This window comes from Bubalus bubalis, chromosome 1 (genome assembly GCF_019923935.1).
Source record: "Bubalus bubalis isolate 160015118507 breed Murrah chromosome 1, NDDB_SH_1, whole genome shotgun sequence".
Taxonomy (NCBI): domain Eukaryota; kingdom Metazoa; phylum Chordata; class Mammalia; order Artiodactyla; family Bovidae; genus Bubalus; species Bubalus bubalis.
Genome location: NC_059157.1, coordinates 115,596,316 through 115,613,254, shown reverse-complemented (window position 1 = coordinate 115,613,254; position 16,939 = coordinate 115,596,316). Strand labels below are relative to the sequence as shown.

At 39.0% G+C, this 16,939-nt stretch overlaps 1 protein-coding gene across 5 annotated transcripts in view; it reads right to left on the bottom strand.

The window, feature by feature from the left end:
• IQCG (IQ motif containing G) overlaps nucleotides 1–16,939 on the bottom strand; it is a 54,701-nt gene that overhangs the window by 1,221 nt on the left and 36,541 nt on the right. For 4 of the 5 annotated variants that reach the window (XM_044942774.2, XM_044942771.2, XM_044942769.2 and 1 more), the window contains 4 exons: nucleotides 12,562–12,723; nucleotides 11,251–11,325; nucleotides 2,643–2,774; nucleotides 1,587–1,688 (listed from right to left, as the gene is read on the bottom strand). In XM_044942774.2, the coding sequence (XP_044798709.2) occupies nucleotides 1,587–1,688; nucleotides 2,643–2,774; nucleotides 11,251–11,325; nucleotides 12,562–12,723 (471 nt within the window). Of the gene's footprint in view, nucleotides 1–1,586; nucleotides 1,689–2,346; nucleotides 2,402–2,642; nucleotides 2,775–11,250; nucleotides 11,326–12,561; nucleotides 12,724–16,939 lie in introns of all 5 variants that reach the window. The other variant, XR_006551073.2, reaches the window with a different exon arrangement.

Below are 16,939 nucleotides of genomic sequence, written 5' to 3'. Positions count from 1 at the left end.
ACCATAGCCTTGACTAGACGGGCCTTTGTTGGCAAAGTAATGTCTCTGCTTTTCAATATGCTATCTAGGTTGGTCATAACTTTACTTCCAAGCAGTAAGCGTCTTTTAATTTCATGGCTGCAGTCACCATCTACAGTGATTTTGGAGCCCAGAAAAATAAAGTCAGCCACTGTTTCCACTGTTTTCCCATCTATTTGCCATGAAGTGATGGGGCCAGATGCCATGATCTTAGTTTTCTGAATGTTGAGTTTTAAGCCAACTTTTTCACTCTCCTATTTCACTTTCATCAAGAGACTCTTTAGTTCTTCACTTTCTGCCATGAGGGTGGTGTCATCTGCATATCTGAAGTTATTGATACTTCTGGCAATCTTGATTCCAGCTTGTGCTTCTTCCACTCCAGTGTTTCTCATGATGTACTCTGCATATAAGTTAAATAAGCAGGGTGACAATATACAGCCTTGACATACTCCTTTTCCTATTTGGAGCCAGTCTGTTCCATGTCCAGTTCTAACCGTTGCTTCCTGACTTGCATACAGATTTCCAAAGAGGCAGGTCAGGTGATCTGGTATTCCCATCTCTTTAAGAATTTTCCACAGTTTATTGTGATCCACAGAGTCAAAGGCTTTGGCATAGTCAATAAAGCAGAAATAGATGTTTAAGGATCAAAACTCACCTTCAAAAAGGATTTAGTTAGCTCCCTTGAATATCTTGGTCATTAGATACAACTGTTCTGAATACAGTCTGGGCTGCTTTAAAATCAGACTAAACTCCAAAGACAGAGCAAATCCACTAATGAAAACAAAAATGGTCTTCAGCTACTTCTTACAGTTTTGCTCTAAATTGAGGAAATTCAACAAATAGAAAACACCATAGAAGCTCAATAAACGCTAACTATACATCTGACTCTCTCCTAATGGGAAGCTCAAGTTTGGGTTTAAATACCTGGTCCTGAAGGTATTACACTTTAAAGCTTACTTCCTTAGTTCACCCCCTTATGCACATCCCAAGCCACAGCTTGCACACCACAGGGCCTCAGCAGATGCTCTTTCAGAGAGAAGGGCAGTCCTCAACAGTACAGTTTCAGTGCAGCTGAGGTTATATTTGCTTGAAAATATTTCCCACAATCTGACTTGTCAGTTTCATCATCACTAATAAATACAAGTTCATATAAAACTTTTGTTTCTAAACTACTACTTACCCTTTCACCTTTTGAGAAAAGCTCTTATCAAAACCTAGCAGATAGTCTCGCTAATATAAATAGGATCTTAAGAAGCAGTGGGATATTAAAAAATTCTTTTAAGAGCTCTGTTGATTAGAAATAGTATTCATAAGTTTGACCTCTGGGCACAAGGTCTAGGCTTTGCTTCCACTGTTAACCACCTCTTCTGTCCCAGATTAAAAACTGGGGGGCATGTCCTCTTAACTGTCTCCCTGCACCACGGACTATGGCAAATTCCAATGATTAGGTCATGCTTCCTCACAGATCTCCTGCTCTGTGATAATAAACGAGAGGTGCTTTGCATTCCTCGGTGTTTGGCCAGTTACAGAATTGAAAAGGCCCCAAGATGCAAAGTATGGTTTTGTACCTTTATGATGCTCCTCAATTCCAAGTCATCCTGTTCTCTCTTCTTCCGGGTCTTCTCCTTTTCTATACGATCTTCAATGATGACTTGTTCATATTCCCTTATCTGCAAAAGTAGACATTAATCATGTGTTACAGGACCCAGCCAAGCTGTGGCCCACCCAGACCCGCTTCTTTTGTTCATGCCACATCACTTGCAGGATCTCAGTTCTCCCACCAGGGACTGAACCCAGGGTCAAGGCAGTGAAAGCCCAGAATTCTAACTACTAGGCCACCAGAGAACTCCCAGCCCTACATTTTTAATTAAAAACTTTAAAATGAATCATACCAAATTAAACCCTCCAAAAAAGAAGAGATTTACTTGATTCCTATATTGTCAGTATTCACATTAGCTTTATAATTGTCCCCCGAATTTTTTCAGCTTGAATAAATTTGCTTTAAAGTTTTCTAATAAAAATGAAATACCAACTTTGATATGTGGCTAATGACATCAAAATAATGTAATAAAAAGCTAATAAAGGCACACCTACAAATAACCATCCTTTAAAAGAAGTTTGAGAAGTTCTACACTTATTCAATGATGAAACCATAATCAGAAGGTTTTTATAAATCATTTATAAATTATCTTCAGAGATCTTAAAGTAGAAATTAAAATAGTATCTAGCTCAAGGGGTTTTGGATAGCATTAAAATAAGTTATGTATGTAAATCTGGGTTTGATCCCTGGGTTGGGAAGATCCCCTGGAGAAGGGAAAGGTTACCCACTCCGGTATTCTGTATAGTCCATGGGGTCACAAAGAGTTGGGCACGACTTGAACGACTGAAAAAAAAAAAAGTAAAATACTAGAAAAGTCCCCAGGCCAGATTAAGCCCTTTCAAGTGTTGGCTGCTGCTGTTATTGTCCCATCAATGAGGACATCATCATCATCGGAAAAGAATCCCAGTGGTTGACAGGCACACCTCCACTTCATGACCAAAAATTGTACCCCAGCTACGCAGCTTAGCTCCCACCCACTCCTGCGAGCTCTGCCTTAATGCTATTGAGACTCCCCCTTCCTTACCGTCTTTGCAAGTTCTTGAAGGTGTGCTAAGTCACTGGCCTTAGCAGCTTTGAGGGCATTTAGTTCATTCTGTTTCATTTCTGTGTCCTTATCAAATTTCTCCATCCAGAACTCTAGCTTCTCCTCAAGCTTCTATTTGGAAGAAAAAAAAACAAACATTAAAATGTGGCCAGACATGAAACAGTATAGACTGTATGAAATCATGTATATGAGGTTCAAGAACAAGCATGACTGTTCTATAGGGAAAGAACTCAGAATAATGGTTACTTTGGGGGGGAATGGTGGTTTATTGATTGGGAATGGGGTGGGAGGGAAACTTCAGGGATGCTAAAGCTTCTATTTGGAAAAGAAAAAAACATTAAAATGTGGTCAAACCTTTGACAAGTCTTAGCAAGAAACACCTCAGAGAAGGCAATGGCACCCTACTCCAGTACTCTTGCCTGGAAAATCCCATGGGCGGAGGAGCCTGGTAGGCTGCAGTCCATGGGGTCGCTAAGAGTCGGACTTGACTGAGCGACTTCACTTTCACTTTTCACTTTCATGCATTGGAGAAGGAAATGGCAACCCACTCCAGTGTTCTTGCCTGGAGAATCCCAGGGACAGGAAAGCCTGGTGGGCTGCCGTCTATGGGGTCGCACAGAGTCGGACACGACTGAAGCGACTTAGCAGCAGCAGCAGCAGCAGCAGCAGCAAGAAACACAGAAGACACAAACTTTTTAAAATAAAGGATGGAAAAAAGTTCAGAAATAAAATTTAAATTGTAAGAGACTACAGTGCGTATCTTTGTACTAATAAATTCAAAATGAATATTTTGATAAAATGGATTATTTCCAGGAAGACGTAAGTTACCAAAAATGACTCAAAAAGAGTTTTTTTAAGCAATGACATCAATAATCATTTAAAAAACAGAAAAGGGAGCCAAACATCTCTCCTTTACCCAACCAGACTGTTTATGACTGAATTTTACCAGTTTCAAGGAACAGGTAATAATCTATTTTGTTCTATTTCTATTAAGCTAGCTAGCATAACTGATCACAGTGCAACAAAGAAGCACCAAAAATGAATCTATAGAATAATCTCATTTATGGAATACATAAATACAAAATAAAAATCTATAATTCTAACAGTCTAGTAAAAGAATCATAAATTATGAACAGAGTAGATTTATCCCCCAAATTTAAAGATGATTCAACATCAACAAGTCTACTAATATATTTTAACTTATTAACACATTAAAAGAAATCATATCTTCTCAATGGATTTAAAAAAAAAATCCATCTCATAAAACTCAATCTTTATTCCTGATTAAGAAGAAAAAAAAAAACTTAGCAAATTTGACTAAAAGGAAAGTTTATTAACTTGATAAGGCTTACCTACCATAAACCTACAGCCTAAATGTCATAAAATCCCCATTTGTGTCAGTTATCAATTTATTGCCTCTCAATTCCAAATCATCCTTCACTGACCAGCTTTGTAAGACTGGATGATTGCAGCAAACACTTCTTTCTGCAAACGGGCACAATATTCAGCTTTGTCAGTAGAGGGTGCTAGAGGGACATGATGGAAGAGCTTCTTTCCTTGGTTCCCATGTGCTTCCTCCTTCGTTTCTGGGCACAGCTGATGGTGTCATGGACGTGGCATACTCAATGGCACTTGTTCACCAACTTTTACTAACACAACAGACATAGTCTTGCTTGCCAAACACAGTCTACAGTTCCCTGTTTGCCAGCTTTACCCAACTAGCTGTAAACCAGCTCTGACCCAGGCAACAAAGCAAATATTTATTCCTCCCTTGGATACTGTCCTCCAGCCCTAGAGTTCTCTTGTATCCTTCTTTTTTAGCCAATCCCTTATTAGCAGTTAATGATTCTTTTCTTAATATGTTCCCTGCTCAAATTACCAATGTGGTTTCTGTCCCCTAACTGAATGATAATGATACAGAATTATTATCAAAACTAGTTTGTCTCCCACCTTCTAATTCATGTGTCTCACTAAGTCATCTAAAATCCTTGCTTCTGTTCATCAGATAGAATCGGCATAACGCAGTAAGCTACTAGGGGGTCTTGTGGAAAGTCAAAGCAGGCAATGATCTCTGCGACCGTAATGTGGCAGAGAGAGCAGACACAGCCCTGATGCAACTGTGAGTGTGTACTGCCAGCCCAGCCAGGTAAAAGTAAACTGTTTCTGCAGTTTTTTCGAAATGAGTTTGGAGACAGGGAGTTTAGTCAAGTTAATAGCTGCTGTTCAAGATTTTCTCCAGTAAAGATATGACATCTGGAACAGTATCCGCAGTTGGAGTCACCATTCGATTATATTTACATTAGTCCACAGTCACTCTCCAAGATCATTCAACCACACAGGCCAAACTTTGCTTACTTGAATGGGAATGTGATCAATGTCACTACCTCCACTTCGAAGCCTTTGATGCTGGCATTAATTTCAGCAGTTACACTGAGACTACAGTACTGCTTATGTTCACTATCTTGGTAGGGATGGCTTCTATTAGGCCCTTCCTATCATAATGGCCCTCACTCCATGAATCAGGAGCCAAGATGAAAATTCTGTTACCAAGTAAGTCTTACTCCAACCATATGTTCAGTAACTGGGGAAAATAACCACAGGGTAGATCCATAGAAAAGTGAGCCCAAAGTAATCAGACTTAAGTCTCCATCTATCACCTGACCATCATAATCACCCATTTTGAGAAGGGTCCACAGTGTTGTCTTGAATCCCCAGGAATTAGCATCAATTCAGAGCCAATGTTTAGTAACTTCAAAAGGTCTGGGTATTTTCTTTTTTCCAGTGCATAGTCGCTCTAATAAGTAGGTCCCTTGGGTAAGGCTTTAGAGGAAGATTCAATTGCATTACTTGTACAAGTGAACAGTTGCTAGTGAGTTCACCTTCAGGGGGACCTGCTGCCCTCAATCAAGGGGCTCTGGGTCTGTGAATTTACTTAGTTTGGAACCTGGGTGAGAGGCCATGACTCTTCATTGTGGTGATTCAAATCAAATTTTTGGCTACTAGATTTGGACTTTTTCTCTGCTGTATAGCTCAAGTACTGCTTTATCCCAGTATCTCCCTGTAGTTAAGTGCAGCCACATGTCCTCTGGCACTCCATGATCCTACCAACTCCACTGAAATCAGGAGTGCTATCACCCATGGTCTTACCTGGCCTACAAAAGAAAGCAAGCAGAGGGCTTTTCAAGGATGCAGGTATTCCCCTAACTAAGAAGCTCAAGTTGAACAGTTCTATGAAGACCTACAAGACTTTTTAGAACTAACACCCAAAAAAGATGTCCTTTTCATTATAGAGGACTGGAATGCAAAAGTAAGAAGTCAAGAAACACCTGGAGTAACAGGCAAATTTGGCCTTGGAGTACAGAATGAAGCAGGACAAAGGCTAATAGAGTTTTGCCAAGAGAACACACTGGTCATAGCAAACACCCTCTTCCAACAACACAAGAGAAGACTACATAAGGACATCACCAGATGGTCAACACCGAAATCAGATTGATTATATTCTTTGCAGCCAAACATGGAGAAGCTCTATACAGTCAGCAAAAACAAGACAGGGAGCTGACTGTGGCTCAGGTCATGAACTCCTTATTGCCAAATTCAGACTTAAATTGAAGAAAGTACAGAAAACCACTAGACCAATCAGGTATGACCTAAATCAAACCCCTTACGATTATACAGTGGAAGTAAGAAATAGATTTAAGGGACTAGATCTGATAGAGTGCCTGATGAACTATGGATGGAGGTTCGTGACATTGTACAGGAGACAGGGATCAAGACCATCACCAAGAAAAAGAAATGCAAAAAAGCAAAATGGCTGTCTGAGGAGGCCTTACAAATACCTTGAAAAGAAGAGAAGCAAAAAGCAAAGGAGAAAAGGAAAGATATACCTATTTGAATGCAGAGTTCTAAAGAATAGCAAGGAGAGATAAGAAAGCCTTCCTCAGTGATCAGTGCAAAGAAATAGAGGAAAACAACAGAATGGGTAAGACTAGGGATCTCTTCAAGAAAATCAGAGATACCAAAGGAACATTTCATGCAAAGATGGGCTCGATAAAGGACAGAAATGGTATGGACCTAACAGAAGCAGAAGATATTAAGAAGGGTGGCAAGAATACACAGAAGAACTGTACAAAAAAGATCTTCACAACCCAGATAATCACGATGGTGTGATCACTCACCTAGAGCCAGGCATCCTGGAATGCAAAGTCAAGTGGGCCTTAGGAAGCATCACTGCGAACAAAGCTAGTGGAGGTGATGGAATTCCAGTTGAGCTATTTCAAATCCTGAAAGATGATGCTGTGAAAGTGCTGCACTCAATATGCCAGCAAATTTGAAAGACTCAGCAGTGGCCACAGGACTGGAAAAGGTCAGTTTTCATTCCAATCCCAAAGAAAGGCAATGCCAAAGAATGCTCAAACTACCACACAATTACATTCATCTCAAATGCTTGTAAAGTAATGCTCAAAACTCTCCAAGTCAGGCTTCAGCAATACGTGAACCATGAACTTCCTGATGTTCAAGCTGGTTTTAGAAAAGGCAGAGGAACAAGAGATCAAACGGCCAACATCCACTGGATCATTGAAAAAGCAAGAGAGTTCCAAAAAAATATCTATTTCTGCTTTATTGACTATGCCAAAGCTTTTGACTGTGCGGATGACAACAAACTGGAAAATTCTGAGAGATGGGAATACCAGACCACCTGACCTGCCTCTCAAGAAACCTGTATGCAGGTCAGGAAGCAACAGCTAGAACTGGACATGGAACAACAGACTGGTTCCAAATCAGGAAAGGAGTACGTCAAGGCTGTATATTGTCACCCTGCTTATTTAACTTCTATGCAGAGTACATCATGAGAAATACTGAGCTGGATGAAGCACAAGCTGGAATCAAGATTTCCAGGAGAAATATCAATAACCTCAGATACGCAGATGACACCACCCTTTTGGCAGAAAGAGAAGAACTAAAAAGCCTTGTGATGAAAGTGAAAGAGGAGAGTAAAAAAGTTGGCTTAAAGCTCAACATTTAGAAAACTAAGATCATGGCATCCAGTCCCATCACTTCATGGCAAATAGATGGGGAAACAGTGGCAGACTTTATTTTGGGGGGCTCCAAAATCACTGCAGATGGTGACTGCAGCCTTGAAATTAAAAGATGCTTACTCCTTGGAAGAAATTTTATGACCAGTCTAGACAGCATATTAAAAAGCAAAGACATTACTTTGTCAACAAAGGTCCATCTAGTCAAAGCTATGGTTTTTCTAGTAGTCATGTATGGATGTGAGAGTTGGACTATAAAGAAAGCTGAGCTCAGAAGAATTGATGCTTTTGAAGTGTGGTGTGGAGAAGACTCTTGAGAGTCCCTTGGACTGCAAGGAGATCCAACCAGTCCATCCTAAAGGAGATCAGTCCTGGGTGTTCATAGGAAGGACTGATGTTGAAGCTGAAACTCCAATACTTTGGCCACCTGATGGGAAGAGCTGACTTATTTGAACAGACCCTGATGCTGGGAAAGACTGAAGGCAGGAGGAGAAGGGGATGACAAAGGATGAGATGGTTGGTTGGCATCACTGACTAAATGGACATGAGTTTGGTTAAACAGGGAGGCCTGGCATGCTGTGGTCCATGGGTCGCAAAGAGTCAGACACGACTGAGCGACTGAACTGAACTAAATGCATTAGTAAAGAACTGTCTTCTAGGAAGGAGTGTCTCACAGAAACTTGTTAGAGGTGGGTGTTTGAGTCGGTGTTAGGCCACACATGATAAAGTCACATTGTATTCCTATCTCCCTAAGACTTTTGAATTCTCTCCTCCATTATAGCAAAGAAGCACTGACATCCCCACTTCATTAAATGAGTCCAGGTTTTAGCTAACCAATCAAGCAAACTGTTAAGAGTCACCTCCAGCTGCACAAGCTAACACATTAAATCCAGACTCTCTAGTAAAGAGTCCACATCAATGAACTTGACCTAATCCAGTGTTCTATTCTACCTTCCTTGGCCCAACAACCTTAGAATCCATTCTCATACCTGTCTCCGGGGCTTATGCCAATATATATCAGTAAAGTCTTGTAATTCTTTTAGAATGTAAGTTATGTCCTTCTAAGTTATAGTCATCCAAGTTATCTACGAGCCTGGAACCCTCTGAGATTTAACTCTAGTGATGGAACCACGGACAAAAGGGGTGATTGCACTAGGTCTTGAGAGCTAGCATCCCTTTTTAAAGCGTCTGCCTCAGATGCAGTTATTATCACAGGGCTTTCAGGGAAAATAAGACTAATCTCCTCAGACATAGGAGGGCAGGCGACTTCCACCAGCAAGAGAGGCTTACGGTGACGTGGGGGTTCAAGAATGTAAATTACATACGAGGAATTCCCATTCCAAGTTGCAGGGTCCTATTTTCTCCCAAGGAACCCTAACTTGCACATGAGAAACTCGTCATGACCATGAATGAATTCATGTGTAATACTGACTGAAACACCATTAAAACCAACAGTAGAGAAACAGTGCCACATCATTACTTTAGTAATATTACTAAACATTACACTTGCAATTCTATGTATACAATAAGCCACAAAATGGAAATGGATGTATAAATAATGAGAGGGGAAATAGGAAACTGCTATTATTTACTGTCAATAGGAGAAGGGGGTGACAGAGGATGAGATGGATGGATGGCATCATTGACTCAAAGGATATGAGTTTGAGCAAACTCAGGGAGATGGTGAAGGGCAGGAAAGAACGTCTGGCGTGCTGCAGTCCAGGGGGTTGCAGAGTCAGATACGACTTAGCAACTGGACAACAACAGCAAGATTTTCTACCTAGAAAATCCAAATGAACCAACTCGAAAACCATTAAAAACTAATATGAGGGGACATAAGGAATCTAGAACAATATACAAAAATGCAATATACAAAACAATATAAAAACAATATACAAAAAACCTTTCCATATAGCCTGCATTTAGAGGCATGTCCACTGAGAGAAAGATGGTTACCTAAACCTTGGTATATCCCCTCTTTGGCATATTATACACCAAGTATACTGCTTTAGAAAAAATTAAAGATAACGCAAATTTTTTAAAAAATTGGGTCTGCAAAAAAAATATATACTATGATCCAATTTATGTCAAAACAAATATAAATAAATAAATACTAAAAACAAGTAAGCATTTAGGTATATACACAAGAACATACATGAAAAGAAAAAGATTTGGAAGAAATACTTGAAAATGGGAGTAATTAAGAGAGCTTTCGCTTTTAAAAATCTATGTATTTCTGCACTGTTTCAAATTTTTCATTAAAAAGTACCTATGTATTGCTTATGTTATTAGGCTGAAGACTGGGTAACACTAACTTTATCCATCCAACATCCATTTATCCACCAACTCATCTGACTGTTATCAAATACTTGCTCTATATCTAACATTTGAGGTAGGTAACATGATTCATAATCCTGAAATTGCAGGGGTGCAGGTTCTAATAGCCTAGTGATGTTTTTCAGTAAAGCCCTATGAGACAGCATCTAGAAATCATCTTCTTTAACCACAAATTTGGAATTATTTACTAAAACTTCACCAGCTTTCTCAAAGGTAGGCTATATCATGAGTAAGTTGGAAATTTTTTTCCTTATTCAGCCAACAGAGATATTTTGAAAGGTTCCGTCCATTCAGCTTGTTTTGTTACTAGTATTGGAAATACTAATTCAAACCATTTCAGTCACATAATTTATATAATTATATGAATAATTTCATAATTCACACAGTAATAAATAGAGTAAATAAATATGTGGAAAAAGTGGTCAATTCCATTAGTAAGCAAAGAAAAAAAAAGCAAAATAAAACTCATTAAACTAGCAGACTTTAAAAGAAATATCTAAAGCAGTTAGTCCCATTGAGGATACCTTCAAATTAGTACCTGTATCCATTGCTGATGTCAGTGTAAAACAGAGACTACTAGCAATATTTATCAAAAGTCACAAAATACCAGTCTCTCAAATAATAATCTCATGCTTGAGACTTACTTTTAGCAAATAATTGCAGTGAAGAAAACAGTCATTTGGGCCAACCTTTCATTACTGCATTATTTACAGTAATGAAACTTTGGAAATAACCTAAATATCCAGAACAAAGAGTAACAAATAAATTATAGAATAACTACTCTGTAGAACATTATAAAACGATTTAAAATTATTTTACAAGGAGACTATAATAAAATGAAAAAATGGGTGAAAAAACAACTGGCAATTTTTAAAAAATCTTCACACAACTAAGAATGTTATTTTTATAATTTTAAAAAATCAAGAAATTTAAAATTATGACTATGAAGCAATATAAGAACAGGAAAACAGTGCCTTATATAATACTAAATGATAAAGGTAAAGGACAGAATTTTACCTGTACCCAAATTACAGCTTTATAAAACATTTATCCAGATGGATAACTTATACAGAAAACATGGGCTATATAGCTCTTTTATTAGGCTGGTACGATTACAGTCAATTTTTCTTTCCTTAAAAAAAATTGTTTTGCTGTCCTTGGCATTTTATAAGTGGGAAACAAACACTTCAGAGGATAAGAAAGGTTTGGGGACCCACCTGCTGCTCCTTTCTAAGGAACAGTTCAATCTCGGCATGAATCCGGTTCTCTTCTTCAGTTTTCAGCCGTAGCTTCTGTGAATAACAAACCAACATCAGAATTCTTCCCAACAGGGCTGCAAGTGAGTTCTCAAGATTAAGGGTATAGCTGTAAGAGCAGGACAAGTTTTCTCTACCAGCTGGGATCCGAAGAACTCCACGGTATTCCTCCAGAGCAGCAATGCCGTTTCCCTGAATTCATGTGTATCTGAGTCATGTCTGGCACTGTGTTAGGCACAGGCAACAGCCCAGAGCAAGAGGGCCATAAGCCTGTTGCCTGGAAAGTGCTGTCCATTCAAAGAGAGAAACAGTGCTTCAAGGGCACAAGGTTCTCGGGCCTACAAAAGGACATTCCAGAGTGCAAAAAAGTGTTTGCTGTCATAGCCCTAAGCCACACTTGGGAAATAAGCTTTCCGATAAGCAGGGACTCAAAGAAAGGAGTCCTCCTACTGCACGCAGATGACATGCTTGAATAATGTTTGCTCCTTCTTGCCAGCATCTTGTTCTTTTAGCCATTTAAGTCTCCTCCCCAAATGATTATTTTTAGAAAAAGTTTCCAGGAAGTATACAACATGTTACTAATGTCTTTTAGAGAGGGTATGATTTAAAGAAATCTGGAAATAAGTTTTGCATTTTCTTAATGTAAATATATGTTATTTGAAGTAGGTTATTTCTATGACTTAAGGGCAAAATTTCTTAAACACTGCTCTGAATGAACTGAATGTGTTCCATGCAGGGGGGAAAATAGCCTTTTTCCTCTAAAATGAGGGTCTACCCTTGTTTCTTTCTACTGATACTTTTCACTGTGACTTTTCATTTCTATTAATATAAATTTATGTGTGCATGAAGTTCAGCTCTCTAAATTTTGTATTTCTTAATGGCGGGATGAAAAATACTGGTTGGGTAAGAAAAGTAGCAGCAAAAACCTACAGTTACTGAGTATCTTGTTTTGCCCTCTCCCTGTAGTTACCAGAAGAAATGGCAAATGGCTTCATAAAATAAGGATAAAGTGACCAAAAGAAGAAAGTACAACCAATTTCAAAGTCCTTACAAAAAATCAGTAGATGTAGGCTATACCCCATCAGAATCTCTGCTTGTAAAAAAGCAAGTCTTCATCCCTTTTTTGTCTTTAACCTCAAATGTTAGGGTTGCTGGAGAGCAAGAACAAAGATCAGGGAAGTCTCCCTCTTGCACCTCCTTTGTCGGCTGAAATATCGGGAGCGACAGTTTGAAAGCCAGTCACTAGATTCATTCCTAATTAACAGTGATCACCTCAATCTCTTCCAGCAAGAGCTCTTCTGTTTTGCTACATTTTTTCTGGGTCTGGGAAATCTGCAGTTCTGTGTTTCTCTTCATATAGCGATTCTCCATGTTGGTTTTTGCCTTCATCTCTTGCAACTGGTCCTTGAGGTGAGCAATATATTCATTCCGATTCTGTAGAGGTTAAGACCAGATTTCTAAATTAAAATGCATTCTACCTCCATTCAGCTCAGTCAGCAGCTTAAGGTTTTGTACTTACATATCAACAGGGAACTGGATCTATTTTTCTGCTATCACACTAGGAGCAATTTACCCAATAATCATGGATAGTATAAATGAAAATGAAAAGTAGTTCTAAGACTGTGAGATTCTTCCCTAGGCACATTATTTGGGTATCCTGTATCCATACAGATTTCCCATTACTATTTCATTTTAGTGGAAAGAGCATTGGACTAAATGATCAAAAGACTTAACTTCCCACCCAAGCCCCACCAATTGTGTGAATTAGGACACATCAGTTAAACTCTCCAAGTCTCACCTTCTTTACAATAGAAACATTAATATCCACCCTGCCTGAAATATCTTAGCAAGTAATTATAAGGATTAATTGACAATGTGTTTGAAAATTCTTCCCAGGTTACAAAGTGCTTGGCAACTTCTTTTCTTTTTTTAATTGCATTAACATTAGTTTATAACATTATGTAAGCTTCATGTGTGCAACATTATATTAATATTTCAACTTCTGTATACATTACAATGTGCTCACCACCAAATATTTAGCTTCCATCCGTCACTATATAGTTGACGCTAGGAAGTATCCATTGTCTATACACTGTTGTAAACATGTACCACACCTTCTTTATCCATTTATCTGTCAATGTGAATATAGGTTGTTTCCTTATCATGGCTGTTCTGAACAATGCTGCAATGAACACAAGGGTACATACACCTTTCTGAATTAGTGTTTTCCTGTTCTTTGGATAAATACCCAGAAGTAGAATAGCAGAATCATACAGTAGTTCTATTCTTAATTTTTTGAGGGATATCCATATTGTTTTCCAATGCTGGAGCTGCCACTAAGGTATATAGCACTAGAAAGATACTCTCAGAACAGGATTCCAAGGAGGAGTTAATTCCCCACTGGGCCTAGAAATTCTCATTTTCCTTAAATTTTGAATGCTGGACAACTGAAAATATAGATAGATACATAGATATAGAGATATATCTTCCATAAGCTAGAAGAATTTGAAACTCTGTTGATTATTAGAACACTATACTGACTCCACCTTAGTCAGTCTCTTCCATCAGGAAGTTTCCATAAGCTTCTTATCCTTCTCCATCAGAGGGCAGACAGACTGAAAACCACAATCACAGAAAACTAAACAATCTGATCACATGGACACAGCCTTGTCTAACTCAATGAAACTATGAGACATGCCATGAAGGGCCACCCAAGATGGATGGGTCATGGTGGAGTTCTGACAAAACACAGTCCACTGGAGAAGGGAATGGCAAACCACTACAGTATTCTTGCCTTGAGAACCCCAAAAACAGTATGAAAAGGCAAAAAGATAGGATAATGAATGATGAACTCCCCAGGTTGGTAGGTGCCCAATATGCTACTGGAGATCAGTGGAGAAATAACTCCAGAAAGAAAGAAGGGATGGAGCCAAAGCAAAAACAATACCCAGTTGTGGCTGTGACTGGTGATGGAAGTAAAGTCCAATGCTGCAAAGAGCAATATTGCATAGGAACCTGGAATGCTAGGTCCATGAATCAAGGCAAATTGGAAGTGGTCAAACACAAGATGGCAAGAGTAAACACTGACCTTTTAGGAATCAGAGAACTAAAACAGACTGGAATGGGTGAATTTAACTCAGATGAGCATTACATCTACTACTGTGGGGAACAATCCCTTAGAAGAAATGAAGTAGACATCATATTAAAAAAAAAAAAAAGAGTCCAAAATGCAGTACTTGGAAGCAATCTCAAAAACAACAGAATGATCTCTGTTCATTTCCAAGGCAAACCATTCAATATCACAGTAATCCAAGTTGATGCCTTGACCAATAATGCTGAAGAGGCAGAAGTTGATCGGTCTTCTATGAAGATCTACAAGATCTTCTAGAACTAACACCCAAAAAAGATGTCCTTTTCATTATGAGGGACTGGAATGCAAAAGCAGGAAGTCAAGAAGTACCTGGAAGAACAGGCAAATTTGGCCTTGGAGTACAGAATGAAGCAGGGCAAAATCTAATAAAGTTTTGCCAAGAGAACGCATTGGTCATAGCAAACACCTTCTTCCAACAACACAAGAGAAGACTCTACACATGGACATCACCAGGTGGTCAACACCGAAATCAGATTGATTATATTCTTTGCAGCCAAAGATGGAGAAGATCTATACAGTCAGCAAAAACAAGACAGGGAGTTGACTGTGGCTCAGATCATGAACTCCTCATTGCCAAATTCAGACTTAAATTGCAGAAAGTAGGGAAAAAACACTAGACCTAAATCAAATCCCTTACGATTATACAGTGGAAATGAGAAATAGATTCAAGGGATTAGATCTGAAAGACAGAGTACCTGAAGAACTATGGACGGAAGTTCATGACATTGTACAGGAGACAGGGATCAAGACCATCACCAAGAAAAAAAAAATGCAAAAAGGCAAAATGTCTGTCTGAGGAGGCCTTACAAATAGCTGTGAAAAGAAGAGGTGAAAGGCACAAGAGAAAGCAAAGATATACCCATCTGAACGCAGAGTTCCAAAGAATAGCAAGGAGAGATAAGAAAGCCTTCCTCAGTGATCAATACAAAGAAATAGGGGAAAACAATAGAATGGGAAAGACTAGAGATCTCTTCAAGAAAATTAGATACCAAGGGAACATTTCATGTAAAGATGGGCTCAATAAAGGACAGAAATTGTATGGACCTAACAGAAGCAGAAGATATTAAGATGAGGTGGCAAGAATACACAGAACTATACAAGAAAGATCTTCACGACCCAGATAATCATGATGGTGTGATCACTCACCTAGAACCAGGCAACCTGGAATGCAAAATCAAGTGGGCCTCACTACAAACAAAGCTAGTGGAGGTGATGGCATTCCAGTTGAGCTATTTCAAATCCTGAAAGATGATGCTGTGGAAGTGCTGCACTCAATATGCCAGCAAATTTGGAAAACTCGGCAGTGGCCACAGGACTGGAAAAGGTCAGTTTTCATTCCAATCCCAAAGAAAGGCAATGCCAAAGAATGCTCAAACTACTGCACAATTGCACTCATCTCACATGCTAGTAAAGTAATGCTCAAAATTCTACAAGCCAGGCTTTAACAGCAAGTGAACTGTCAATTTCCAGATGTTCAAGCTGGATTGAGAAAAGGCAGAGGAACCAGAGATGAAATTGCCAACATTCGTTGGATCATCAACAAAGCAAGCAAATTCCAGAAAAATATCTATTTCTGCTTTATTGACTATGCCAAAGCCTTTGACTCTATGGATCACAACAAACTGTGGAAAATTCTGAAAGAGAGGGGAATACCAGACCACCTGACCTGCCTCTCAAGAAACCTGTATGCAGGTCAGGAAGCAACAGTTAGAACTGGACATGGAACAACAGACTGGTTCCAAATAGGAAAAGGAGTACATCAAGGCTGTATATTGTCACCCTGCTTATTTAACTTATATGCAGAGTACATCATGACAAACACTAGGCTGAATGAAGCACAAGCTGGAATCAAGATTTCCAGGAGAAATATCAATAACCTCAGATATGCAGATGATACCACCCTTATGGCAGAAAGTGAAGAAGAACTAAAAAGGCTCTTAATGAAAGTGAAAGAGGAGAGTGAAAAAGCTGGCTTAAAATTCAACTTTCAGAAAAGTAAGATCATGGTATCTGGTCCCATCAGTTCATGGTAAATAGATGGGGAAACAATGGAAACAGTGACAGACTTTATTTTGGGGGGCTCCAAAATCACTGCAGATGGTGACTGCAACCATGAAATTAAAAGATGATTGCTTCTTGGAAGAAAAGCTATGACCAACCTAGACAGCATATTAAAAAGTAGAGACATTACTTTGCCAAGATAGGTCCATCTAGTCAAAGCCATGGTTTTTCCAGTAGTCATGTGTGGATGTGAGAGTTGGAGCATAAAGAAAGTTGAGAGTGGAAGAACTGATGTTTTTGAACTGTGGTAGGGGAGGAGACTCTTGAGAGTCCCTTGGACAGCTAGAAGATCCAACCAATCCATCCTAAAGGAAATCAGTCCTGAATATTCATTGGAAGGACTGATGCTGAAGGTGAAACTCCAATACTTTGGCCACCTGATGTGAAGAACTGACTCATTTGAAAAAACCCTGAGGGAAAGATTGAAGGCAGGAGAAG